The 25,613-nt window shown below is 51.7% G+C and overlaps 8 protein-coding genes across 8 annotated transcripts; 2 read left to right on the top strand and 6 right to left on the bottom strand.

Moving 5' to 3' along the window:
* Positions 1–5,491: 5,491 nt before the first annotated feature.
* Positions 5,492–7,560, bottom strand: EG1 (Endoglucanase EG-1). Its single transcript, XM_062911735.1, has 2 exons — positions 6,441–7,560; positions 5,492–6,368 (listed from the first exon to the last, which is right to left on the bottom strand). Exons 1-2 carry the CDS (start codon positions 7,050–7,052, stop codon positions 5,664–5,666), a joined length of 1,317 nt encoding a protein of 438 aa, XP_062765320.1. The 5' UTR covers positions 7,053–7,560; the 3' UTR covers positions 5,492–5,663.
* A 1,788-nt stretch (positions 7,561–9,348) lies between these two features.
* QC763_401167 (uncharacterized protein) lies at positions 9,349–10,086 on the bottom strand. Its single transcript, XM_062911734.1, has 3 exons — positions 9,783–10,086; positions 9,647–9,728; positions 9,349–9,584 (listed from the first exon to the last, which is right to left on the bottom strand). The coding sequence occupies exons 1-3, from the start codon at positions 9,961–9,963 to the stop codon at positions 9,473–9,475; spliced, it is 375 nt and encodes a 124-aa protein (XP_062765319.1). The 5' UTR covers positions 9,964–10,086; the 3' UTR covers positions 9,349–9,472.
* A 1,221-nt stretch (positions 10,087–11,307) lies between these two features.
* On the bottom strand, positions 11,308–11,982 carry QC763_401165 (uncharacterized protein; the record flags this gene model as incomplete). The annotated part of the gene is made up of 2 exons (XM_062911733.1): positions 11,308–11,868; positions 11,938–11,982. The coding sequence occupies 2 exons, from the start codon at positions 11,980–11,982 to the stop codon at positions 11,308–11,310; spliced, it is 606 nt and encodes a 201-aa protein (XP_062765318.1).
* Positions 11,983–15,811: 3,829 nt separating this feature from the next.
* QC763_401160 (uncharacterized protein) lies at positions 15,812–18,336 on the bottom strand (the record flags this gene model as incomplete). Its single annotated transcript, XM_062911732.1, has 3 exons — positions 15,812–15,934; positions 15,985–16,146; positions 16,207–18,336. 3 exons carry the CDS (start codon positions 18,334–18,336, stop codon positions 15,812–15,814), a joined length of 2,415 nt encoding a protein of 804 aa, XP_062765317.1.
* A 997-nt stretch (positions 18,337–19,333) lies between these two features.
* On the bottom strand, positions 19,334–21,705 carry QC763_401140 (uncharacterized protein; the record flags this gene model as incomplete). The annotated part of the gene is made up of 2 exons (XM_062911730.1): positions 19,334–21,331; positions 21,384–21,705. The coding sequence occupies 2 exons, from the start codon at positions 21,703–21,705 to the stop codon at positions 20,853–20,855; spliced, it is 801 nt and encodes a 266-aa protein (XP_062765315.1). The 3' UTR covers positions 19,334–20,852.
* On the top strand, positions 19,377–20,717 carry QC763_401150 (uncharacterized protein; the record flags this gene model as incomplete). Its single annotated transcript, XM_062911731.1, has 1 exon — positions 19,377–20,717. One exon carries the CDS (start codon positions 19,377–19,379, stop codon positions 20,715–20,717), a length of 1,341 nt encoding a protein of 446 aa, XP_062765316.1.
* A 344-nt stretch (positions 21,706–22,049) lies between the features above and the next one.
* On the top strand, positions 22,050–22,433 carry QC763_401130 (uncharacterized protein; the record flags this gene model as incomplete). Its single annotated transcript, XM_062911729.1, has 2 exons — positions 22,050–22,365; positions 22,424–22,433. The coding sequence occupies exons 1-2, from the start codon at positions 22,172–22,174 to the stop codon at positions 22,431–22,433; spliced, it is 204 nt and encodes a 67-aa protein (XP_062765314.1). The 5' UTR covers positions 22,050–22,171.
* Positions 22,434–22,794: 361 nt separating this feature from the next.
* QC763_401120 (uncharacterized protein) lies at positions 22,795–25,173 on the bottom strand (the record flags this gene model as incomplete). Its single annotated transcript, XM_062911728.1, has 3 exons — positions 24,592–25,173; positions 24,416–24,526; positions 22,795–24,354 (listed from the first exon to the last, which is right to left on the bottom strand). Exons 1-3 carry the CDS (start codon positions 25,105–25,107, stop codon positions 22,795–22,797), a joined length of 2,187 nt encoding a protein of 728 aa, XP_062765313.1. The 5' UTR covers positions 25,108–25,173.
* Between the last annotated feature and the right edge of the window lie 440 nt (positions 25,174–25,613).

Below are 25,613 nucleotides of genomic sequence, written 5' to 3'. Positions count from 1 at the left end.
GCGAGGTAAGATGCTGCTGTGGCTGCTGCTCAAAAGTAAGGAGGAAAGACGTCGAGACTCGACTCTTTTATATCCCAGAATCACGCATGTCTGACTGACGATAACCCCGGCCACCCTTCAACGATGGCGCTGTGGCATGATCTCGCATGTCCAAGATCAGTCTACCTAGGCTCTAGGATCCTTCGAACAGCAAAAACTGTTGATGGAATCATGGTTACTTTCTGCCGCTAGGTCATCAGTCCTTGACTCCCCGGTCCGGTGGAGACCTTGCACCGTAGCCACCCTTGCCGCCGCAGGTCTTGTCCGGAGTGGCGGCCAGATAGTCCTGGGTGCCTTAGCGAAAGAGGCTGACCGTCCAGAGGGTGTGTGCAGACATCGTACAATCCAGCTAATACTTCTGAACAAACGGGCATCTATCTGCAAAGCCCCCTTCCTAGCGCACTACTAGTCTAACAGCAGTTTTCTAGTTTGGACCTCGCAAAAACCTGGCAAATACAGCTAAGAACGAATTTTGATAGTACAGAACGTCAATCCAGCAATACGGCCTGTTTCTCGGCTTGGACAGCCGCGAACCGCTTTGCAAGGAAAATGTCAGGCCATATCAGTCGCAAAAGTAATCAGGTAGCATGTTGATTGCGATCAGGTGTAAACCCTACGTGGACAAATAGAATTGTCGAGACCATGAAGGGCGCTATTCACAGGGTCGCAGTTGCAGGATCACCGAATCCTTTACCATGGGTCTGTGGTCTAACTCGCCGGACGTGACTGAGCCAGCTCTAATGGGATGTTTCCGGGGGATAACCTTGAAGCATCTAAGGTAGGTACGTTGCTTTAAGCTATCGGACGCAGTGCAGTCGTCACGTATTTACCTACCCGCTGGCAATAGGACGTGAGTGCTTGATAGCTGGAAGTGGTGCGATGAGGTTCCCGGCGAAGACAGTAGTCTTTTCCACACGAATAGCAGGTGAATCTAACTTGAAATCGATTAAATGTAAAATTCGAGAGATCTCGAATGTCAGAAGAGCAGTGATGATAGGTGGCTACTCATGAACGAGGAGCGAGACAGATACATCAACGAACGCTTCATGCCAGCAGGAAATGCGGGAAGAGATTGTCAACGGCACTATCCAGCTGCATCACCATCTAGCGCCAGAATACCTAGAGGCGGTCTGGAGCCCTGGCGATACGATACAGCCAACCATCGTCGTGAGGGTGTTTCAGCACTTCGCCTACTCCCCTGAGGCCGTGTCTTGAGAATGTGCGAAAGTTTAGTAATGTGGTGGTAGTTTGTATTTACTTTCGGTGACCGAAGCAGCGTAGTGACAGACAGCATGTTTCCCTCTAAGATTCAGTCAAGCCATCTGCGCCGTACTCGCACAGAAACATTCATTAACCGACAACCACCATCATACTGCTAACTTGAAGGTATCGACTTGGCAACTTCGGACTCCCGTCATATGCGATGTCCCTCTCGTATTGCAAAGCTTGTCTTCCTCAACGGGAGCCATCTATTGGATACGTCGTATGCGGAACTTCGTCGCGAGGTCGACGCCTTGAAGTGTGTTTGTAGGTGGGGCAAAGTCTGAAGGATTCACTGAACCGCTGCTCCCACTGGGAGCAAGCGAGAAGTACTGGGGTCAAGATGCGCCACTCCGGAAGCGTGGCATTGCATACGCCCGATAATGCGACGTGAAGAAAGTTCCTTTTTTCTACGCTAGAGAAGCTACGGTACACAGTGATTTCTCCGAGTAAGAACATGATCGTTCCCCCTTATAGCCCGGTCTGGTACCCTTGGCAGCTTGTTTGTCGCCCAAGCGTCCGATAAGGATGAGAAAGAGACCGCCTGCTACATATATCAACACCAAAAAAGTATTTAAATTATGGTTTCCCATTGTTCGACTGAATTTATGATAGAACTTGTATTGCATATCTCTTGTTTCTAGACGGACCAAGTCTTTGGGCTCCTGAGCCCCAAACCCACCTGGGCAACCACCCCTTGCGGATTACGCGGGATCTGATTACCGTGTATCTTTCGTCCCAGGTATTTCTTTTTAATTTTCGTCAAGCCGTGAAGGTTTTGAATGAACATTTTACATGAAGGCTCGACACCGTGAAACATGGGGATAGGAAAGCGTGATCACTTCACTATTCCCCATACCCCCACAGTCTAGAACCTACTTTGGGTTCATGATCAGCCTCACAGAAGCTTCATGGCGTTGGCGGTGTCTTCATGGTGCGCTCCATCTCCCCAAGGAACAAAGCGTGATTTTCCAGAAAGTTCTAATGGTCTGGGGGCCCAAGATTCGTCGGGATGTCTTGACCATATTGTTGCTGAAATTCCGATGAGGTTTGCGTTGTGATGTCATGGAGCCGTTCGTCCCAATATACGGAGCGATCATCAGAGTGGCCTGAGTGATGGGTATGTTTTGTCATGCGGTATTACTTGAAGGTTTCATATGGAAGTATAGTCTCGGTCCACCCATACTGAGCTCCTGTTGGGTCAAGGATGTACTTCAACCCGCACTTGAGCTCCACCAACATCACACAGTGCGTGACATTGGTGTTGAGCGTTTCTTCTTCAGGATGGCGGCAGAGGATCGGTCTTGCCGCGTGTGGTTGTTCGCAGGAATTTGATCTTCTTGCAAACGGCTAAAACACCATTAAAGGTTAGCTTTCCAATCATGAAGTGGTTGGTAAAGGGATAACTCGCGCTCGAGGAATAACTTTCACAAAGGCCAACCCTCGCCTGCAGGCATCTCGCAGCGCATGTGCATTAGCATCGCTCGTCTGGTCGCTCTTCTCAGCATGCCACAAATAAGCGGTTGTTTGCTCGTGAGATCAACCAACAGTACTCCATTGACCTCGGACACCTCGGCGCCGGCTAGAGTGTCGTCGACGTATGCCTTTTGCATATGCGCGCCCCGTATACATTCACCAGGAACATCCCAAATGCCTCTTCATACATGGAAAAGGCCCGGTAAAGCTTCTTGACTTCCGGATTTTCATGATCCATCTTGAGCAACCCTGCATACGATACCTGATCAGTGTTCAAGTCCAACACCACCAAACTTTAAGAACTTAATATTATCTTACCGTCTGCCTCCAGTCCATGCCAAGAGTTCCTCGTATCCACGGGCAGTCTACCAAGTGTCTTGGGCAAGAGCACACTCTTTGCGGCAATCTTGAACATCCACGGTGTCTCCGCATCTTTGCGTCCTCTCGCCAGCCAACGGTAGTATTTGATGGAGGCTTCTTTCGCACGCGCCTCGGGCCGTTTGTTAACCTCCATCCTGGGGTGCTGAACAAGATAGAGCGTTATTTCTCTCTCGTACGCACCCGAAAGATGATCTCCCATCCTCTGAAGCATATTTGAGACCTCTCTGTCGGCGCTTAGTCTTTCGTCGCTGGATTCCAGGAAGCATACAGCGGCTCCGCACACCCGGTAGTGGTCCGCCGTTTCTAACTTCCAGCCGCTTATCAGCCCCTTTCGATAGTGGTGGGAGAGCGGCGGAAGGTTGACAAAGAATACTAATACCAGATCGCCGAGGTGGAACAAGTCGGCCCATTTACAAGGGAGCTGGCAGGCTGGATCGCACTTGGACTGCCGACATGAAGCCGGCGAGCATGGCTGATGTGCACATATTAATCGTGTAGCGGCGTGGTAATCAGCTGGCCTTGGGGCACTAATGAAAAAAGGGGCACAGATGAGATGAGGAGAAAATAGAGGAAACTGTGCGTAACAATATGTGGTTTGACCAATGTCTACTTTCTGACTTTTAGACAACGGGAGTTGCAACATTTCCAACGCCATCAACGCAAGTCTGAGTGGGCCTTGAGAAGTCTCCGACAAACAGGGCTTTCGACTTCTGGGAGTAAAGTCATAAGGTATATTCAGATGGATTTGACACATCCATTGATCATAGTACGCCGCCACTTCCCATCATTTGGAATGTCCACCTAATTCCGCCTTCCTTCTGTAGTTGGATTGGGCAAATTTTCACTCACCACATATCCCACCAAACAAGAACCTCTCGTTTCACAGCATGATGTTCCAGTGTCGAACAGATTAGAGAAGGAGGTTGATGGAAATAAAAACCGCGGAAAACAAATCGAACTGTACTCTTCCGCCCGGAAATGTGTAAATTTAATTACGAATCCAAACCAAACCAACTTGAGGTCCTCCGCCCCCGTGTTCTTGTTCCCCAGGCGGCACTCAAGATAGACGACCACAAAGACGGTTCGCCATATCACTTACGTACGCCGCGGTAGCCCCCAACCCATCACTCAAATTCCCCTGGTTCACCTTCCCCGAATTATAAGCACCTCAAAGCCTTGTAAATAGTATCCGTACTCCACTGGTTTCCAAACTCCCTCCAATTTCGCTTGTAGTGCTCCGTTCTATGGCGGACCATGTCAGTAATTGATCCTACCACCAACTTGTCAGTGTAGATAGATTCTCCCTCTTTCGTCGAAAGTCTCCACATACCTGCGTAAGACCATGCTGCCCGGGATACCCAGGACTGCCAAAAGCCTGCATCAGCCCGGCAGTCGCCACTTCGTCCATGTTCCACGTGATCCGGACACCGACGTCGCCGCTGGACTCTTGCATGATGATGCAGAAGATGACGCGCTCGTTGACGCTGATTCTTGGCACACTCGAGGACGGCGCTCCAGATAGGGCCAATATCCTCGACGGTGTTGCCGGTTTAGAACATTTCGGGCTTGTTGAGATTGAAGATTTCTTCAAAAGGCTTCTACTGGCCCATGGGGAGGAAGTTGGAGACTAGGTCTCGGTACCAGGTGAAAGGCATCTTGGTGGTGTTGGTTTAGGTTGTTTGGCTAGTGGTGGTGATGGTGAATGAGTTGGTGATGAGAGAGTAATGTTTAAAAGCGATGATGTGTCCTTATATACACACTGCTCGCTCTGATCCAGAGACGAGGGCTTCTTGACGGGCAGTGGAACCATATCACTCGACCGTAGCCACGTTCCATCGCCATTGAGCTCACGTAATCTGTTGCTCACCATCCTCGTGATGAAGCTATCGCCAACGGTAGTCATGGTCCTGTTGTGACGCTGACAACCTGGAACCATGCTTCCAGTGAGTCGTGATACTCGACTAAACTCCTCGCTCGCCACGACGTGTTGTTCATAAGGCCTGCCATGAGTGCTAACACAAGGCTAAACGAGCAGGCGTAAATCCCTAGTCTCGTAGCAAATGCACCCATTGCAGGTAAGTGTCATGCACCTGGTGGTTACCGAAGACCAGAAGATTCGCACTGTAGGGGTAAGCGGTCACTGACTTAGCGCTAGATAGTTAGCCTCTGGAATATCATATAGTGTCTCCTGGAAACTAACCCTGGTGCGCAAGTTCTCCTGTTCGAAATTGAAAGGGGCAAGTCTACGGTCATACCATCAGCGCAGTGCTACTATTCTTCCACATATTGATCACAAGTCGAGATATCAATTTTCCACACACTCAGCGTCACCGAATGCAATGCACAGCCATATACAAATGGCAAATATCTCAACAGCGATGTGTTGATGGTCTAATAATCCATAAAGAATACATATCTGAACATGGTACTACATTATGTACTTCCCCCTCCGCGGGCTATGCTTTTGTCTTCCTATCTATCTCTCCCCCCTCGACACTGGACATCGCCTACTGAATCGAGCGTCTGTGCTTGCCCTTGCCCTTGCCCTTGCCCTCCTTCTCAACCTTGAATGTAGAGCCAATCTCACCCCACCTCATGTTATCATAAGTGACAACGGGGAAGGGCTCAACCTTGACAATATTCTTCGGGTCACCATCAGTAGGTGCGCACGGCCCAGCCTCGCCGCTGTCGAGCCAGTTCATGAAGCCGCCCTCGTCCCACCAGATGCTCATAGCAAGAACCATACCCCTCGTCATCGCCTCGCCCATGCCTTTGTGGGCGCCCAGCTCGAGGAACCTCTCGGCACCAGTAGCGGCGCAGAACTCGTCGTTCAAACCGTCAACCTTGGGGAGACCATCGACGTCAACCGAGTACGTCTCAATGGTCTTGCCATCTTGCTGATAGAACCTCTTGATGGAGGTGAGCTTGCCGTTCTTGTCGGCGGGGAACTGGGTGATGACGGTGAAAGGGCGGCGGGTGTCGACCTTGAACTCGTCCGAGTTGCCGTAGTAGTCAGTCACGTTGACGCGGTAGGGATTCCACCCGCAGCCGGGCTTGTCGCAGACACCGGCCTTGGTGCCGCCGCACTCCTCGCCTTCGCAGAGGTAGAGGCCAGGCTTGTTGCACGTGTGAGGCGCGACGTGGGTGGCGCGGGAGTTGGCCTCCCAAATGTCCATCTCGTTGCAGCAGGAGCCCTTGCCTTCGATGTTGCCCTATTTCGCCGCAATCGCGTTAGTAAACCTCGCTAGGATGAAAACCGAATGATAACATGGAAATCAACATACCTCACCACCAATGAAGGGGGTGGTAAAGCACTGAGCATCGCAGTAACCAGTGCCGTAGTAAGCACCGCCCTTGTTGAGCTTGCTCTTGTTGCCATCGGCGGGCATCTCGCTCAGGTACAGAGCAGAGTTCATGCCGCAAGGAAGGCGGGTGGCGTCGACGTCAAAGGTGAACTCGTTGCCGGTGAGCTTGAGCATCTCATACTTCTGCTTGGTCTTGTCCAAAAGGTAGACTCTTGGGCTGACAAACTTTCCGTTGGGGAGAATGTGCTCGAGAGTCAGGGCCGTCTCATTGGTCGTGACACCGTAAGCCGAGTAGTCGGAGACACCGTCCATGATGCAGTTTTTCGCGCAGGCCTCCTTGGTAGGGCAGGCGGTGGCGTTGGGCTTCTGGCCCCAGTCACCGCAGCCATACTGAGGAGCAGCAGCCTGGTAGACGGGGTGAGCAAGCGAGTCGAGGACGATGTAGTTGGTCTGGGGCTTGCAGCCGTGCTTCTTGCTGCAGCGGTAGGTGGTGATCTTGGGGTGCACCTCCTTGGTGGGACCGGGCTTTTGGGCAACAGCCAACCCGCTGAGGGTGAGGCCGGCCGTGAGAAGAGTGGCGAGGGAGGACATGGTGGCGGTTGGTGATGACACTGGAGTAGTGAGGAACCGTGACGAGAAAGGAGAGGGGAAGGAAACCGAAGAGAGGGATCGCGTCGGTTAAGTATGCATTTCTCTGGTGGTTGCTGCTAATGCTTGGTGCTACTGTCACTTTGCCTTCGGCTCGGAGGGTAGGCTCCATCCATGTCCCCTTCTGACCTCACCGTCATGATCACCTTCTGGTCCTCCTCCGCATTGTGGAGATGTCCCATAAAGAATTGCCGCCGCTATTTCGAACCGAGCCGGGGGCGACACGGGACAAGAAAATAACCGGAGCGACGGCCCCGGGCTTCCGGCCGCGAACTTGGCCTGGTTGACAGTCCAAGCCGGCAACTCTATTCGTGCCTGAGAGCAAACGGTCGTGCCTTGCAGCAAAAACCATAGGGTGGGCCAGGGTTGTAGCCGATCGATACAGCGTCTTGCCAAGAGCGGCCCTGGGCTGCGCAGCCGAAAGAAGCCCAGAATGTAACCCCGGATCGTAGTCGACCGAACTTCCCCAAGCTGGAATGCGGGGAAGCGCCCCGTTGGGCATCTTGTCCCGGGCTTGTGCTCTTGGGGAAATCAGATTCGGGTGTGCTGATCGGCCTTGTTATTACCTGGGCCGCCGGTGCTGTTCGGCAAGATAGCACCTGACATCCGTCTAACAGCACGAATCGGAGATTTTGTCTCTCGAATCGCATTGACCCGAAGCCTGAGCGCTGAGAATTTTCTCGAAAGGATTCTCGTGTTCTACCTCATCTCTTGCCATCAGGGGCGCAGGTCTGACTTCAGCTAGATAAGGTTAAAAGACAATGGGAAGGGTATGCGATGGTCATGGACGAAACAGCATAATCTGATACTTTGATGCACTGATACCATCCAAGACATCTGCACCATCTTTTAGTGTGGTGGGAGCGGCTCATGGAGATAGACAAGCGCGGATCGAGCAGACCCGACCTACCGGTTCCCGTATTGCGTGATTAATACGCCCCTTAATCAATATTTTGGGTATATAGTATCCTATCGAAGATTCCCATGCAATCAAAAAGTTGGAGGCTGATGGCTGCAACCACACGTTTCTTGGCCTAAAAGCATTAGATAGAGCGGACTGCCAAGGGTTAGGGTACCCCTATTCATACCCCTGAAAGATCATCGTTTTCTCCGAAAATCAACAAAGGCTTTAAACTTGCCATATCCAACGCCGTTCGCTCTATGCGAGGTAATTTTACAATATATTCACATGTGACATTATCGTAGCATCATCCGTGAGCCCCCTGCCCTTTCACCAGATCCGCCTTACTCATGGTGAGACTCCTCAATAAACACCATTCTTCCAGCCCTCCCCGGTCTCTCCAGCGTCTCTCGTGTTAATCTGCCCAGGCCCCAGCACTGGCACTGACCAAGTAATCGATCTCTGCACAAGCACTGCCCCCCTTCCTCGTTCATCCGAATTTGCAGCTCGGGTCACAACCGGAGCCACCACACTCTGCTCACTGAGACCCACCCCACTACTGAGAGTCGACCTTTCCCCCGGACTAACCGGAAAGCGCATCACCCCTGCTCCTCGATGGTCCTGACCCTTTGCTTCACCAAGCAATAACGTTTGGAGAAGTCTGACTGTACGTCTCGTCCACCTCTTCCGATGACAGACCTTCTGTCTCCTAGACAGAGAAGTAAACAAATGCGATACACAGAAAACAGGCGGCTAACCAAACGAAAAAGTCTTGCTCAGGAAGTTGACCTATTGGCTTGGGCCGTATTTGACGAGGTAGGGGGTTGCGTAGCCGACGACCCAGTCGAAGAGCCACTACATAGCTGGTTAACACCGATGCAAACAAGAGGTGCAAAGGGATGTGGTGCGGTCCGGCTGTCGGCAATAGCGGTCCGGCTGTCGGCAATAGCGGTCGTCAACAGCCCGTAGCCGACATGGTAAAAGGCTCCCGACCTTTTCCTATCGCAGGGCTGGTGCATGGAAACTCAAGTTGCATGAAGAATCTTTAAGCTGATGGAGCACCGGTTTCAAAGTGACAAGTTACCAACTAGGTTGGTGTCGTGAACCTCCATTACAGGTAACGGGAGTAGGTACCTAAGTAGTCCCAAGAGTTGGACGCTTCTGAGACCCCGCCCTTCGATTAGCACAATGAAGCCGGCAGAGAGCTACCTACCCCCAAACGGAAGCCAGCCGGTCAAGAGAATCTTAACTTCGGGATAGATGACTTGTATGTTTTGAAGTCCTTTTTCATGCAGACAACTTCGGGTTACAAGACAAAGAAACATTTAACGAGCTTGTGTAGGTATCTAGGTACTAATCTCACACAATAATAACAAACCCAAACATGAAACTCCCATATTGTCGACATTCGACCTAGAACATGATGGCCAGCCATCAGTCATGATATCTCTCCTCTCGGGCATCACTTCCTCTCGCAAAACCAAGAAGTAATGCGATCATCGAAAAAGCCGTTCCCATCCGTCAGATCGGCATCATCCTGGTTCTTGTACTCCTTTCCTTCGCAGTTCTGGTGCCTGTTCGATTCACTTGTCAGTACACGCAAACATTCCCTTCTAGGTTGTCAAGAGCCACTTACTCAAACCACTTGCACTTGAACCTGTCTCTCTCAAGATTCTGGATGGAGCTGATAACGTCGTTCCAGGCCGGATCAATGTTGACTTGGCCCTGTCAGCTTCATAAAAATTGATATTCACTTGGTGAGCCAAACTTACAGCATTGTTCGGCCGGTGTCGGGAGCATGCGACACTCCCCGGTGAAGCGTGCTTCGGTACAGGCAAAGACGGAAACCTCGTTACCCTGACGAGGCGAGAACTTGATGCTTGCAGCAGGAGCTGCAAGAACAGAGGCAGTGCCGAGGGCAAGGAGGGCAAGGATGGACTTGATTGCAATCATTTTGCTGGGTTGACTTTGAAGATTGTGATATTCGTGTTTTTCGGTTGGAGTGTTGAGGTTATTGGTAGAGTTGAGAGAAAACTGCTGAGTGTGATGGCTGAGTTTGAGAAGAGACTTACTAGGTAGGCAGGTGATTCGGGGCCGTCCCTTTATACCTGTCCATGGTAATTCTTCATGCTACCATCTATACTGGCCGCAAGATGTCAGCGCCTGTCCTGACTCTTTCCTGATCGCCGACTTAGACACCATGGTCGCCCCCAAGGCCCAACTCCAATATCTGTGACTGACTAGCGCTCTGATACAACCAATAACAGAGACATGCCACCCTAGCCTCACGGTCATTTAAGTTGCCTATCGCATTATGGCACAACATTGCAGTTGAAAATTTGCAGCAGCCACAATACAGATCTGACCTGATTGGTAGCCTGCTTTGGGAGAGAAAACTGCAAGTCTGTCAGCACGCAACGCCACCTTCAGTAAGCGCGCGTGCTTGTAAACAGCTACTGAAAAAGCAGGTCACTCGCCATAAGGCCTGGCCGAAAATGTTCGGAGCCTGACTTATAGCTCGATGAAAGTCATAAAAGGCGGTTGCGTTCAACCTCATCAAACGCCCTGGCGGCAAGCTGAGTCCCACTCTAATTTTAAAAATGACTAAAAGCCTTCGAAAGGCTGATGGAAAGTAGGTGGCGAACGAAAGGGCCATCATTGGGTCTCAAAAATGTAGGACCTAACGGTTTTGGTACCTGCATAATCAAGGGCTCTGGGGTTTAGGGTTCAGGGGTTCAGGTCTCCAGGCGATATGTCTCAGGCTTTGCACACAGCGGGCTGGCCGAAGTGACCCTAGAGACGGCTTTCTGTACTTCAGGTATGCAGACACATGCTGCTTTGTGATGCCATGAGGGTCTATTGCTAAGTTATGTAACACCTAATAGCCCGCGACTGCGACTGCCCTGGTTGAAAGTTGCTCGACTTGAACTCAACACCCATACCATCATTCTCCAACAACGCCCCGTGTGGCTGACAATACCCTTCTGCATGGATGGCTCATTCACAGTCTCATTCTTTGCTCCCAATTTCCCTGTCTACTCATCTCTCTTCCCGATGCCCTCCCCTCGCCAACTCGACAACTCGCCAAAGTCCATCCATGCTTAGCAATGGCAAAAGCAAGTACCGCTCGGCTGGCGGCCATACACAAGATTGGTGTTCCTCTTCCGCCAATACCCACTGACATACCAGCCGCACAAACTTGGTCACCTCGTCAGCACCGACGGCGATATCGTCGCCGGTGCTGAAATTCCTCGTCAGCATTTCTCAATCATGAGCGCTCGAGATCATTATCACTCATCAAACACCATCACGGTTGCTATGAGTACACATGTACGAAACGACACTGCCTGCAACGGCAGAAATAGCACTGTTCCTACCGATAACAATACCATTGCCGCAGGTATCCTTGAGTCTCTCGTACGCGAGGTCGCAGTCGCCATGGGCGAGGTTGTAGCGGGTGCCACAGCCAGACCTCTGGCGCTTGACGGACTTGGCCGGGGCGACTTCAAGCTCAGAGCGGGGGGCGGTGGAGCTGTCGCTCAGATTGGCGAGATCGCGGGCAATGTTGCCTCTAGAGGCATCGATAATGGGGATGAGCACCTTGTTGTCGGCTTCGTCGTAGGTTTTGTAGTAGAGGCTGTCGGCCGTGCCTTCGGGGACGACGAAGCTGTTGACAGCGATGGCGCTGAAGAGGGCGAGGAGGATGAATTTGGCGAGCGTGATGAAGACAGGCTGTTTGTGAAGAGAGCTCTTTGTAGTTAAGTTAATTATTGTCTTCGCTGTTGATGTGTCAGAGAGTGTGATGGAGAGGAAAGAGAGTGTTGCACATGGGCAGGTGCTGTGGACTTTATAGATCTTCTGTCTGCCTTCAGCTTTCCTTCCGTCCCATCACCCAAGACTTTGAGTGATGCTTCCAGCGATATTCACCCCTCTCCTTTGGTCTTGTCCCTGCTTCTTAGCCGGCGTGATCATCAACAGTAAGCTCGCTAGTGGTACATACCGCACAAATCAAATTGCCATAGACCTGAATCCCTCTCGTAAGCCAACTGCTTGACAACTAAGGGCAGTCCTCGGTGAATATATTTACCCTGATTCCGTGGCACTGTTAGTTGCTGCCGAAGCAAAGCCAACGTTATCACCGAGCCTGCCCTTCCGTAGTCTGAGCGCTGGGTACATCCTTGTTCTCTAGCCCGCTGGAATACCGTGTCCAAACACTCGCGAAAGTTGCGATGGCTGTAAGAATGCATACATGGGTATATATCCGAATCCTCAACCGGCTGAAAATGAGCCATATCCTACCTACGTGGTGCTAAGCCACCGCGAAGAAGTATTTTTAGTTTACATCACCCTATGTCTTCTGGTAAAGTATCAAACACACCAACGTACCTGAGATGATTACGTCGCCCCCCTCCATTCACTAGACACTTACATGTAATCAGCTTCAGTGGATGTCACTAGGGCATTGGATGAAATTATTTTTGCTCCAAATTAACTCGTATTCAATTGTTGATATCTTGGTCAAGTCATCAAGACAGCGGGACTCTGGCGTCTTATCGTTGCACTTTCACTCTGTACACCTGCAATCTGCTTACAAATTTGAAGCATTGATAGCGTGAGTTCCTTCTAGCGAGTCTGGCCGAACGGGCATGACATGCCACTCAGTCCCTGAAAAGATAAACTGAATAAAGCATGATTTAGGCAATTTCAGTTCATTTGGAGTGGACTTCCAGGTTTCAAACCCAAGCCCAGATTGCCTGGCCGGCTTCCAAGGTCTTGTGAACCGTTCCACATAAGCTAGGTACTCTACGGTCTCTACAATCTGAGATCTGCGTGCGCAGCTATGCGTCGGGACACAGCAAGGGAAGTAGATTTCATATCGTCACATGCATCTCAGTTTTGAAAGGCACCTGCCATTGATTCCTCTGTTCACCTAGCCAATTCCTCCCCGAAAAGTGCGACGCATGAACTATTAGATATACGGCAACAGAGGTTGTGTACAGCCCGTGGCCTAAGTGGTGATCTTTGGTTGTGTAAGCACCCATCGCAGTCGCTGTGTCCAGAGCTGAAAACTCTTCAGAGGGCGTCTTCCCCTACCTAATAGAAACTTTATCTCTCCAACCATCTCGTACCTACCTTTCCTCTTCTTTCCCGAATCGCATCAGGTTCCGGACCTTCCGCAGAGTTTATCGCAACGAAACCTGCTAGTTTCCGTACCTTATCAAAAAGCTTAGCACATGCGATGTCTGACCCACATCTGACCGATAATGGCACCGAGGTGTGCCCTGAGCATACTGATAACCAGGAAGCTCATCAGCAGTGCTCTGATACTAGCCCAGCCCAACATCCTATATTGACCACATTCTTGCACTTAACAAAGCGCCGCAACTCAAACCCCTTCAAATGCACCTTGCTTCCCAGATGGTCCACAGATTAGAAAATCCTTATTCACGTGTTGAGGTAGTCAGTTGGAAGGCACAAACAAAATTCAATCAGCCAGCTTCTATTAAACTTAAACAATTCAACCTGACGGAGTTCGAAGAAAGCCCGCGACGAGGTCCATACAGGATGTTCACAACTTGGGAGTTGGAGTCCACGGACCAAATACTGTCCGGAGAGGCTGAGCTGAAGAACTATTTGCAGGATATCACGGGCATGACCGACAGAGTTGTGTTGGTCGAGCAGATGTCGCTCGATGTGGTTGAGATGTGGGGTCAGTCTACAACATTGATCCTGAGTTTTGGGCACAGCATTGCGCGTCACAGGATAGTGACACGTGGCTCTGAAGGACATCGCAGCGACCAGAACCCTTCTTCACTGTTAGATGGTGTCATCCAATTTTGTTTGACATGGTCAGTCTACCATGGTCTCATTTATGGGGGCCGCGAAAGATTGATAGACGTGAGCTATCGATGAAGAAGGAAGATACGCCACAAACCCTTCAGGGTACCCATCTGCAAAACATCCAGTGCGATGCCTCGGGGCCGCTTCGTTGTTAAGGTCTTTATTCTGTTCTGAAACATCATCCGAGTCCGAGGGCAGGGGTCTTGCTGGTCTTGACCAGTGCATATCGATATATTTTCATGAATCCAGGTCCGATCTGGATAGTTCCACAGTGACGGGTAAGAAAAGCAGAAGCTAGCCATTTGACGTCTCAGTTACTTATTGCTACCCAACAGTCATTATCCTCATCGATGCGTACACTTTGACTCGCACCTGGCGGAAACTGCTAGGCCAGGATACAGAACAGGTGTTTGAACAAAGACTTGTCAGCACAAGACGACCCACTGACAGCGGCATCGCATCCAGTAATTCACAAAACAAATGGTCCCTTGACGAGATGTGGATTCCATATGCCGACATCATGAGGATGCCACGTCTGCTGGCTTTCCGCCACAGCTCGTCATTTGGTCGATACTTGAGCTGTTCCAACAAGACTTAATTGTGCTTGCATCAAGAAGCCACATACTAATAGAAAATATTAGACAGGGAATGAGCAACCCAGCGAGCGTGGAGGAGAACCTGCGGTCCAGAAATTGGGAACACTTCTTAGAAAACTTGCGCGAGATTGATCCTATTCTACGCCACACTCTGCGTACACTCGAAATGGCATTTTCGAGCCTCGATACACTTTAGCGGAGATCGGTCACAGTACCCTTATGCCAAGCATCAACTGCGCCACATGGGCTGTTCAAGTTCTACAGAGGGCTCTCGGTCAACTTGACTGATAACTTCAAAATATCATCTACCTCCTCGAGAAAGCTCAACCATTGCCAACGAGTTCAGAACACAAATGGTGAAAACCCAAGCGACATTTGAATCCCGAATCGCTCTCACAGAAAGACAACTCCAGCTTCACGAAGCAAAAGCAATGTGGAGACTTACGGAACTTGCCTTTCTCTTTATTCCTTTGAGCTTTTCAACTTCAGCTTTTGGGATGGAAATGTTGGTATGTAGCCTTCCAACCTCCTTTCTCAAACTTAAGAGTGATACCAGGCTGATCATTATGTTACTCTTCAAAGGAGTTCCAAGGAGGGGTCCCTCTATGTAGTTGGGCCATAACAGCTCTTAGTATGATGCTTGTGGGATACACTATTCGCTAGTAGTTTAGCAGTCGGCTGTGGATTTACATCAAAGAGAAGTGGATCAGTTGTGTTACAGCACTCTACCCGCAGTATCGAGGTAACGAGGCTAACGCCCATAAAACTGCCTTCATCACAGCAATCTTAAAGCCACTTTACTGCCCCGGACTCTTTCTGCTCCAATGGATTGATGATATGCGTTATAAACAGGACGGCATACGCTATAAGAAAGAAGGCAAGCGCGGCGCAGCACTCGTACTTTTTGCCACCCTGCCAGTGGTATCAATTCCGATTATCTGGACCCGGGGCTCACTGGGGCTAGATGAAAGGATTGCCTGGACTGTCTTCGGGGTCACAGTCACCTTTCATGTGTTCGTGTGGGTTTCTTTAGGGTTCATAATTCGGAGATCCCGATGTCCGCCACAACGGCTTGCGGGGGACACTTCTCTTTACTGTCCTGCCTATTTTCTCGCTTTTATCTTCACCGGTGCTGTTTACGCTTGGTTGGGTCTTACCTGACCTCGCCGGCTCAGCGCCCACAGGGTAGACAGCTGCTGGTGCCGTGATGATGGTGGACAGTGCAATACTGCTGACTCTACGGAATGCTGTGAAATTTCGGGACAGGGCTCAAGGAATGTGGATGCGGTATTGGATTAGGTAGTTAGGTTTCCTGGTATCTTCTTGAAGAAAACTCAGACCACCACCAGCACAAAAGCCATCACTCAACTCCTCCCCGCCAGCAGCAACAGTCCCATTAGTCCACCCCCCAACGCCCCCATCCCCGACGTAGCCCGATCCAAATCCTGCAAAGACCTCATCAAACCGTATCCCCCTCCCTTATCCTGCTAACCGGCTTTACATGGAGTTAGAATTACATGTTGCAACTAGTACTTACATATCCCTTGCCCTCATATAACTCCTTGAACGCATTGGACCTCCAGAAATCATCATACCCAAAGTCGGCATCATCCGCAACGTCATTCTCTCCTTCCTCGTCACTGCTTGAATCCCGGCCGTTATCCAGCTTCATGGTGTTACTTTCAAGTACCATCGAGTCCTGTCATCATAAAAAGGTTATCATTCAACTCACGCCTATCTCAAAACATGATTCACTCACCTCGGCCTTTCTTCTCTTTGCCCGACGACCTCCATCCTCGCCCTCCTTTTCAGCCTCCCTCTTCCTATCGTCTCCCACCTGTTCCTCCCCATCTACCACCTCCCACTTCGTTTCATCATACACCTCCTCCGGCAACCTCACCCCCTCCGGCGCAGTGATAATCCCAAACTCACTACACAACCCCCCCACCCCTCCATGCCGTCCAAAAAAACCAACAATCCTCCTCCCCTTCCCCGGGACAAGAAATTCGGTATTCTTCCCTCCATGATGCCGTGCGTTCAGCGCACCCATCCCCCTCCCATCACCCATCCACACCCTCAGCCCAATCAAAGGCCACCAGGTCGTCTCCATTCTTGTCACAGCTACACATTTGATCTCCACCCCCTTTCTGAGACCAATACACCTTCTTTGGTGACCACCGGGTATTTTCCCTGGTTGCCCACATGTCACGAACGTCCCGTCAGAATAATACAACATGGCACCGTCAAGCGCATCACCAACATGCAGCGCCAACTTCGTAGCCCTCACCACCTTCCCATCCGAGTCTTTCTTCTTCAACATCGCCGTCCAGCCTATTGATCCCGAAACAGGAGCACCACTCCGCGGACCAACACTCTTCTTCTCAATGGTAATGCCCCTCCGCCCCGGGAGGGTGAAAACCGTGACGGGGTGTAAATGTGCCCAAATATTCTGCACCTCTGTCTCCAGCCCATTCCCCGCCAGAACCTTTATGCCCCATGTCTTGTGCACGCTTCTCGCAATAAACTCCTTGTCAAGCACCGCTTTCCACAGGCCAGGGCTACACTTTACAAACGAGGCCGAAGGCCATGGCCCCTGCTCCGTGCTGAAGTGCTTGATCCCCGTGGTGGAGGAAATCGTGACAACAGCTTTCTCAAACGTGCCAGATATCTCAATGACAGGCGGGTCGAGGCAAAAGAGGGTGCCTTTATCGCCCGGGACGCGGAAGTGAGGTCGGGAGGCGCGAAGGAAGAGCAGATCGCGGAGGTGACCGTAGACGGAAACATCCCAGGCGCGATCCGACAGACGTCGACATCCGGCATGCTTTTGGCCATGACAAGGCCCGAGGAAGGCCATGGGCCACTCAGCGATATCATCCACCCGCCTGGACTGTTCAGTCTTGGCGCCAAATGCCGACAGGGCTTGATAGAAAAAGTCTCGCTGGCCCGCGGCGCAGGTTTGCCACAAGGGGGAGCAAGACCGGCCGTCTACTGAATCGCCAGATGGTCTGATATCCAGCAAGCAATCGGGGATCTCATCCATGAACCTGGGCCAAGCGTACGTGAGGTGACTTCCGAACATGGCAAGCGACAGACCATTTGGGTCGTATCTCGCTCTTGATGCATGCCCCAAGACCCGTTTCCGCTTCGCGTCAAAGTGGGAATCTAGGATGAGGCCGGCAACAACAGGTTTGTTTCTGGCAACGAACGGTCCGCCGCAGATCTTGAGGGCTTCGACAAACGCGTCTTCCAGTTGTGGCCCATCCATGGCACGAATTTCCGCCACTGTCCTGCTAGCACGGACAAGGTGCACACGCGGGACCAAGCCCATCGCCTCTTTGGGTGAGGTGAAAGAGTTTTGGACCTGATCTCGGGTGAGCGTATCCACCCCCTTCTCCTCCTCCAAGCAAAACGAGCGGCGGCCGGGATCTGCCTTTTGCATCTCTTCTGGAACGAGCGCCTGCCACATCAGGGCTGTGACGCGGAACTTGGCGATGGCGGCATCGAGGCTGGAGTGGGTGCTGCTCAAGGCGCCGAATTTGACAGGAGGACAGTCGATGGACAAAGGCGAGTCTTTGGCTATCAGGATAGCCAGGTGCAGCGGTGGCGTCTTGGTCAAGGGGAGGTACCGTATGCGGAGTTCGATCTTTTCATCACCGTCGTTTCCGGAGATGACGCTGATGGTATTGAGGCCAGGGGTGAGGAGGGCTAAAGCCTTGAAGTGGCCGTTGGAAACTGGCCATGGCTGTGCCGGCTGGTCAGGCCTGGCCCTTCGAGACTCGGCTTTGAGCAGGATGTGATCGATAGCTGCAGCTGTTGTTCCGGTGATGAGAATGCATCGCTGAAATACATTCTCGATTGTGTCGGTTTTGAAGTTTTCAAGTGCCAACATTCTGATATGTATGTCTTGTCACAAAGCCGTTGCTTGATCTATAGCGGTCGTGTTACGGTATTAAATATCTACTTGATGGACTTCCACCTCTCCGTCGGCGTGGATCTTGTGTAAGCGATGTTGATTTTGGCATGATTCGCACTAACAACTTCCGGCTGAACTGTAGTGGCATATTGTTAGCAACCGCCCCTTTTGCTAGGCAGGCATTGGGGCACAGCGATTGGTGCCTGGTGTGCCTGAAAATGCAGGGGTAAATCGTGTTAAGTCACTCAAAAGTTTGGTCGGATCCCGGGTGAGAGTATTGAGGGCGAACAGCACCTATTTGGTTCCGGAATTGTTTGTCATTGGAGAGAGCCTCGTGATAAGTCTTGCAGTTTCAAGTCATGATCACTCAGTCGGACCTCTCAAATGACTTAACATATGCGACGACCTACTTCTAGGGGTACCCTTGATCACTGCTGACAAAGCAAAACCCAGTCTCTGGTTATAAACGTAAAAATGACACCCAAGATCCAGCCGTACCGTCTTTTGTTTTTGGGGTGCCAAACCAATATTCGGCGAATTCCACCTCGCTGCCATTGTGTTCCAAGGCAAGACAAAAGATCGAACTGCATCCCCTTTCTGTATGTTGACTTTATGCGGGGTCTCGGCTGGAAAAGCCTTCCATTGGCTAGCTGTTGTGCAACTGGTAACGGTTCGGGGCTCTAAAGTGCACACATGTTCAGCGCTACACTCGGCTGTCTAGTCAATACCATTGCAATATATCAGCCGAGACATGGCACTATAAATCGGCCTTGGGAGATTGAGCTGAGTGGGAAACCAACACGTTCAATACCATGATGAAGCGAAGCATCGGACATCGCGATGGCATCGCACCATACACAAGAGTTGTTCGGCGAAGTTCTCTGTTATGAATGCCTCAGTCCACAATGTACCTCACTGGCAGGTATAAAATGCCACCATGATCTTCTCTTCTACTGCCTTTCTTGGACACACAACGCCGCCCCATCAAGATCCCCAGCTCAAGTAGAAGCTTGAAAATGAGATTTCTTCCATTGCTTCCCCTTCTGGGGCTGACAACCGCCACAGCAATCACTGCGCCCCGTGCTACCACCGGCACAGAAACCTCCCTCGAGCCCTATCAGTTCCGCGCCCTCAAGCCCCGCGGCACGGTCCGTCTTTCTGACCTCCTCAACCCCCTCATCGGTTTCTTGGAGTGTTCACAAGGCGATGCCACTGTTCAGCTACTCTGCCGCGTCGTCGCCGCCAAGGTGAACGATGCGCTCGCTGCAAACAACATCAAGATTGACCGAAGCGGTCTTCTCTTCCAATACAACGACCCCACCAACGTCAAAATTGACACTGGCCATTCCTGCACGGTCACGGCCGAGATCACTGGCACCCAAGCCAATGCCAAGCTCCTCGCCGAGGCCGGCATCAAGTTCTCGGGCAACCCCATCTCCCTATCCAACCCCGGCATCTTCGTCGCCGACCTCCCCATCGAGCTTTGGGCGCGCGCCGATATCAAGCAAAAGTTCGGGACTCGGGTCCTGGGTAAGTGCATCGGCGCTGGTTCCGACTCGTTCAACGCAGCTGGCTCTCTGGCCACCCGTGCTCAACTTGCCATCCTCTTCACCTTCGCACCTGCCCCCCTCAAACGCGATGCGGCAGGGAACTACATCCTCACCATCCGTCCCATCACCAAGGTTGCTGCCCAACTCAGCGATACGAACATCAAGTTCAACATCAGCGGGGTGTCCTTCCTTAACGGTCTTGTCACGGCCATCCTGGGTAGCACATCCAGTATCCTCAAGGCAGTAACCCACCTCTTCAAGGGTGACTCCCTCAAGGCAGTTTGGAATGACATCCTCCGGTCGGTTATCGATATTACTGCCGGCACGCTGCTCGCCACTCCGTTTGATCTTCTAGATAACCTTGTCGAGATGCTCGCCAAAAGTGTGATCGAGGAAAAGACCCAAGCACTTAACACCGCCTACAGCGGTGAGCTTGAGAAGGCTCTCAGGGCCAAGGTCTCGCAGGCACTCGGACTGAACGCCAATGGGGAGAGGTCATTCACCTTGAAGAAGGATATTGTTGAGTTGGTTGCCATCTTGGGCGAGAGGAGTCCCGATCTCTGGCTTCCCGACAAGCCTGCCAATTTCTGTTCGTCCGACGCCCAGTGTGACGATGGCAGATACTGCAACGGCGTCGAGAAGTGTGTGAACGAGGTTTGTATCGGCGGGTTCGAGCCGTGCACGAGACTTGATGCCATCTGCGTCGAGTCGACCAAGACTTGCCGAATCCAGCCGCCGCGGTGCGGAACTGGGAGGTGCCAGATCCCCCGAGATGCGGGTGAGTTGGCTGAGATTGAGGCATACTAGGATAGCACATGCTTAAGCCAGGGGGCTCGGCGGTGATTGTGCTGGGGGTAGGAGGAGTGGCGGAGTGGTGGGTTGCCTCTGGGAGAGGGGTCGGTAGTTAGCAATGTATGCGAGCTAGAGCGCTGAACGAAACAGTTACTCCAAAAGCAACTCTCCCAGTTTGACCAGCGTATTCTCATAAACGCGTGCCACATCCATGAACATGCGCTCTTTCTCACGGTCGTCCCACTCATCGCCATCATACTCATCCCCCTCTTCTCCATCTTGATCATCAAGTTCCTCCACCCTGCTAGTTTCCCCGTCATCATCATTATCCAGGACGTCAACGATAACAACTCTCGTCTGCTGAACCGTGCTCTTGAGTCTCACCATATCTGTCTTGGACATTCCGGAGCCCCCGGTCGTCGATGCAGAGTTGAAGAAGCCAGGAAGGGGTTCAGAAGTGACGAAATCGCGGCCACAAAGCAGACTGGCAAAGCAATGGTCCAGTTTGGACAAAGTGCCGAATATGGTTGGTGAAGATGCCTTGTGTGCGACTGAAAAGGACGTGGGTGTTTGCAGCCAGTCATTGAAGTCGGAAGCAATGTTGAGCAGGTATGGTATTTGCAGGGCCGCTATGTCAAAGTCAGCAATGGTCCACGCAAGACAGAGAGTGATGCAACGTACGTGTCCCGGATAGCCATATGATATTGATGAGTGGATCGAGGTCAGTTTGGCACAGGTCAGCCAGTGAGGTGTATGGTTTGATGTTGTTGTCGGTCTCTTCTTCTGGTTTGGTGACCAGCCGGCGGTTGATGTGGGCGAGGCGATCTGAGATGTAGTTACGGATCTTGTCCTCCTTGGCAGAGCCTGCTTTGAGGGCGTGGCCTCGAGGGTGTGGTAATGGCGAGGCGTTGCCGCTGAATGTGTTGGCGGTGGCAGTCGAGGTCGCTGTTGGAGCTGGTGATGGTGGGAGAAAGCCGCCCCCAGTTTGGTCGATGTTGGACATCCTCAGATTGTGTGTGTATGTGTGTGAAGATTGTGAAGATTGGAGTGTTTGTTGTGTAACTCGTGTTCAATGCTGGGAAAGCGTGATTGGTCAATGTGTTTATGGTGAGGAAGGTAGTAGTGGCATTGGTTGGTATGGTCGTCGTCGCAATTCTTTATAGTGGCGGACAATGACAGAGTCGTCGTCAGGAGACTCAGTGGGGTGAGGTGAGGGGCCTGAAGCTCAGGTGGAGGTCACGAGCTTGGCTTGGCCTCAGCCTCAATGTTCCGGGGTATCTGTGGCTGGTGCACACGCACTACACTGAGTGGTGGGGTCATCAATTGACTGTGGCTGGTGTCCGAATTCTTGGACCACCTGCGTCACTGCCAAAATTTCGATTCCACATCCCCGGACACGGCAATTCCACCAGCACTCCCCCCAGCGCCCGTCACTCTCTCAACAACAACCACACATCACCACCGCCAAAATGAACCGTCAATACATCGGTATGGGTGGCCAGGGCCCCGTGCCCCGCCGCGCGAAGAAGGGCTCCATGAACCCATTTACCATTGCCACCAACGCTCTCTTCTACTCTGAGAATGCCGAGATCACTCGCAGCATAACCATCTTTGGTCTTGCTGTTGCTCTTTTGAGCACTGGCTTTGGCGAGGCCTTCCTTGTGTCAGTATCATTTCAACACTTCTCTCTCTTGGTAACTGTCGCTGACTCTGAACATTAGTCCCGCTTAAACCCCGTTCTCTGATCTCGAACGACGAAACTTGAAAAACCGGACGACACGAACAAGTTGTACGATAAGCGACTGGGAATGATGTACGGTAGAGGGAAATACTCGGCCAAATCGACAACGATACGGCCACGGTGGCTTGGGCAACGTAAGATGATGTACATAAAAGGATGGGGTGGACGACGGCGTTTACTGGTTTTGTTTCTTGTCAGTCACCAGCGAGTATTGTTGCAGGAATCTCATATCATGGATACCCACCGCCCCTCTGCCCGGCGTCCGGGGGAGTCATCACAGGCACATGGACATGGCTGGTCAGGATCTTGGGAACGGACCCCGAGTCAAGCGATAGCAAGCTCTGCGTGGAGCTACACCAAATATACCTCCCTCTTCCCCTCCCCATTCACCCCAGGCGCAGCCTCCCCGTCCATAATCCCATGAACATATGCATAGCCCACCAGCCTTCTACCCTCCTCCCCCTCTGTTGCCCTTCTCAAAACCAGAGGCACCAAACTCCCCAACACAACCCAAACCTCATCCCCCACATTTGTTTCCCTCGGCCCAGACCCAAAATGGCCCTCTTCTGTTCGGAAAAACACCCTCCCCTCATTGGCACACCAGAAGTTCTCCTCGGCATGCATCACCACATGTGCCTTTGCCTCGTCATCCATGACCGTGCCGTTCGGCAAGATGAGCACCAAAGTCTGTCCCATCTTCTGCGCCATTAAGATTTGACGAGCGAGACGAAACATCTGGATATCCCCAGCGTAGGCTCTGCTGAACACTACTTGTCCAGCCTTCAACTCATATCGTACCTCAAAGACTTGGTCCGACAGAAGCGTGCGGGCTAGAGCATCCTCTTCTGGTTCTTGGGTTATTGGGTGGAGAGAGAACGGGTCAATGTCGAAGAAAGTCTGGAGGAAGGTCAGCAAGTCTATGAATAAACTTGTCGTTTCTTTGGAAGCGGGAGTCGTGACGGCAGAGACTTTCGAGATGAATCTCCCTTGCACAACCAAAGCATTGGGGCAAGGAGTGTCGATGGCAAGATGAGGGATCCTGCCTGGCTCAGGGGGGCAAGCTAAGAAGTTGGCAGTGCGTTCTCCGATTTGAAAGGGGGTGAGGGAGCCGTAGGTTGGGCCCCAGCATGGCACCCATGATGGTAACTCTGAACACAAAGGGGAGGAGCGAAACTCATGGTGGTGGAGAATGGAGAGGCTTCTGGTGTAGCTGATCATTTGCATTGCCACCTTGGTGTAGAGGTCGTTTGCGGAGAGGTGGTAATCGGGAATCAAGTCGATGGGTTCATCGCAGTTGCTGAGAAGGCCCAACAGGCCGTAAATCTTGTCGCGCGGGTCGGTAGCCTCTTTAAAACGCGTCTTGTCTATCAGATATTTGAGCATTTCAATTTGCTTCATCCTCAGCATGTTCAATGTCTGTCTGATGCCCTCTAGCTGGCCCATGGTGTTGGCAAACTTTTCGAGGGTTGCTTTCTGGGCCTGAGGCAGTGAGTTCCAGAAGCGCTTGCAGCAATCACCGCGTGCATAGTGGCGTGGAAGAACGGCTCCGGAATCTTCAATAAGACCCATGGGAACGACGATCTCGCCGTAGATGGCGAGAACATCCCGTTGGGGTAAGATGGCTTCTTGCAAGACCCAAGCTCGTGACCACCACGGTAGGCTGACGAGATGGGCAATTACATTGAGAGCGCCTTGCCAGGCTGATGAGTCCAGAGGGCCCTGGCAACACACCTTCAGACATCTCCCATTTGAGAGCATCTTCATCATGGCAAAGGCACCAGACTGGTTATGTCGTAACCTTTCGAGCGGTGGCAGCTCTTCATGGCGGCCATGCATGGGATCCTGCTGTCTCGCGAAGAACTGGTCAACCCTGTGCTGATCTGCGGCATTCAGGCCATTTGATGGATCCAACTATCCCCGATGTGTTAGTAGAGTGCGAGCTAGCAGTAATATACTGCAGGTATGTACGAACTATAGCCCACATAGGGACCTCTCTCGAGGCGGGTTTATAGCCAGGTTGTTCCGGTGAGCTTGGCAAACGGAGGTATGTTCCCCAGTCGATTATGACACCTCGAGAGTCCAACTAAGGTTTCCTAAAACTTTTAGCACATGGCTCTGAGCAAAAAAAGGCTGGTGGTAGAAACCCACCCCGTCTTTATGCGGCGGATGCTCTGTGTGAATTAACATAGTGGCATCCCGAACCCAGTGCGTCCGCGGCGGATCATCCCACAGCGCCTGTTGCTCGTGCGGTATGAGGTCGAGAACACCACTCTCGCCCAAGAAAACCTGTACGTCTGCTGCACTCTTGTATATTCTAGCCATCAGCCCTAGCTGACTTGTCTTCTCGTTCATGTCTAGCTGGTTGATGCACACGGCGTCCACCCAGAACACCTTGGCGTCGATACTGGATCTCAGCCGCCGCAGGGCAGTGATCAGGTTCTTGGTGGCTTGGAATGGTGAACCATCCACGGTTATGAGGCCTGTGTCTTGAGGGTTACCCCAGACGTAGGAAAGAGCGTGGTATGCGGGGTTGTCGTCGAGCGAGACGGTTTGCAGCTCGCAGTAGATGTTGTCGAGCCATCGTCCTGGGAGGAGGCGCAAAAGACGGATGGAGTGGTCCTGCTGATCGAGGTGTTCATACTGCAGCTTTGATGACGACATCATATCACAGGATCAAGACCATGTGTTTGGTGTTGCTAAGCAGCAGGAGGAAAAGACCGACTCTCTCTGCTGTTGAGGTGTGGTACCTTCCATCTCAGCTGGCCTTGGCACCCAACATGGAAAGAACGGCTTGGGCTGACAGTGCCACTGACTTTTCAGATGACAGGATCACAGCTATCACAAAATGGCTTTGCCGATCAACGCAGTTCAAACATTCGTTTCATGCCAAATCTTTCCATTGTTTCGCAACTCCTTTGATCCAGCCAATTCTATCTGTCTATCTTCCAGTTCTTGCTCTTCCTCCCAAAAAGCCATGAATGTTAAATTCCCAGCAGGACCTCTCTCAGTTGCCCTTATATCCTCTTCCGCCCTTCCTCAAACATGAGCAACAGCCCACTCAGCATCCACAACCCCGTCACACGTAACCGGGCTCGCAACCTCAATCCGCCCCTCCTCATCATACCCCTGTCTGGTGTGGGCATCGATATAAAACTTGACATCGTACGTCC

This window comes from Podospora pseudopauciseta, chromosome 4, assembly GCF_035222475.1.
Source record: "Podospora pseudopauciseta strain CBS 411.78 chromosome 4, whole genome shotgun sequence".
NCBI classification, from domain to species: domain Eukaryota; kingdom Fungi; phylum Ascomycota; class Sordariomycetes; order Sordariales; family Podosporaceae; genus Podospora; species Podospora pseudopauciseta.
This window is presented reverse-complemented; position numbering and strand designations above follow the sequence as displayed.